At 65.4% G+C, this 1276-nt stretch overlaps 1 protein-coding gene across 1 annotated transcript in view; it reads left to right on the top strand.

Moving 5' to 3' along the window:
- The window catches only part of SESN2 (sestrin 2), a 13795-nt gene that overhangs the window by 10175 nt on the left and 2344 nt on the right, over positions 1–1276 (top strand). The window contains exons 3-4 of the mRNA XM_035901299.1: positions 131–328; positions 738–980. Coding sequence (XP_035757192.1) covers positions 131–328; positions 738–980 — 441 coding nt within the window. The remainder of the gene's footprint in view (positions 1–130; positions 329–737; positions 981–1276) is intronic.

The following is a 1276-nucleotide window of genomic DNA, read 5'->3' on the forward strand; positions in this document are numbered from 1 at the left end:
GGGTCGCACGGGCGGACAATGAGGGGGGGGTGTGGGGTGTGTGCCTCCCTCTAGGTTGGGGGGGGCTGTTGGGGAGAGTGGGGGGCTGCAGCACACAGCCCTTCACCTCCCTCCTTTCCTATCCCAGCAGATCCTGCAGGAGGGCACGGAGAGCAGCCGGCACCAGCTCCTCATCGAGGCCTGCGTCGCGGCGGGCAGGGTGGACAACATCACAACGGTCATGGGGCTGCACCCTCAGTATCTCAGCAGCTTCTGGAAGACCCAGTACCTCCTGCTGCGCATGGACGGGCCCCTGCCCTACCACAAGCGCCACTACATTGCCATCATGGTGAGGATGGGAGGGCCCCTTGGGCTGGGGGGGTCACCTGGGGGGACCTGTGGTCCCAGCACCTCTGCTGGGATTTTGCCTGGAGGCAGGAAGGTGTTTGGGACCCCACCGATGCAACCCCCCACATGGGTCCCCCTCTGATCTGTAGTCCCCGAGGCTTGGAAGCCCCTTTGGGGTTGGTCCTGTGGTGCCCACCCAGGTACCCCAGCAAACCTCTCCTCCTGGGGGCTGGCATTGATGGGGGGTGGGGCGGGGAAGAGACCCCTGTCTGGACTCTCATCCCCAGGGAAAACCCTCTACGGGCAATGCAGGGGGTGGCTCCCTGCCTTGGCTTCTCCAAGGGCTCGTAGCAGGGTTTTGGGGGGCCCCATGCCCCTGCTAGGAGCTGACTGCCCGGCTCTCCCCGCAGGCAGCGGCCCGGCACCAGTGCTCCTACCTGGTGGGCTTGCACATGGGGGAGTTCCTGCAGGTGGGGGGCAACCCAGCATGGCTGCAGGGGCTGCACTGTGCTCCCCAAAAACTCCGCAACCTCAATGAGATCAACAAGCTGCTGGCGCACCGGCCCTGGCTCATCACCAAGGAGCACATTGAGGTGAGAGCTGATGCTGCCGGTGTAGATCCCCCACCCCCAAAACACTCTGGTTTTGGGGGGGCTTGACCCCAGGGGCCACATCCCTGCTTGCACAACCCCCCCCCCAGGTTTAACTCTTTCAGGGCTGAGGGAGCCCCCAAACTGGAGGGCCGGGTCTGTGCTGCTCCCCATGGGTGGGGAAGGGGTTCTTGTCCCCCGTGGCTGGGGACCATCCTGCTGACAGCAGTTGGTTTATGGGGGAGACGCATCCCAAACACCCTCCCCATCTCCCTGCCCTTGGCTTACCCTGGCTCTGGGGTGTGGTGGGGGGTATGGCACGGCTGGCCGGGGGGGGTCGGGGGGGGCTCTCCCAACCC

The sequence above is a fragment of the Egretta garzetta genome, unplaced genomic scaffold (genome assembly GCF_000687185.1).
Source record: "Egretta garzetta isolate BGI_Z169 unplaced genomic scaffold, ASM68718v1 scaffold368, whole genome shotgun sequence".
Taxonomy (NCBI): domain Eukaryota; kingdom Metazoa; phylum Chordata; class Aves; order Pelecaniformes; family Ardeidae; genus Egretta; species Egretta garzetta.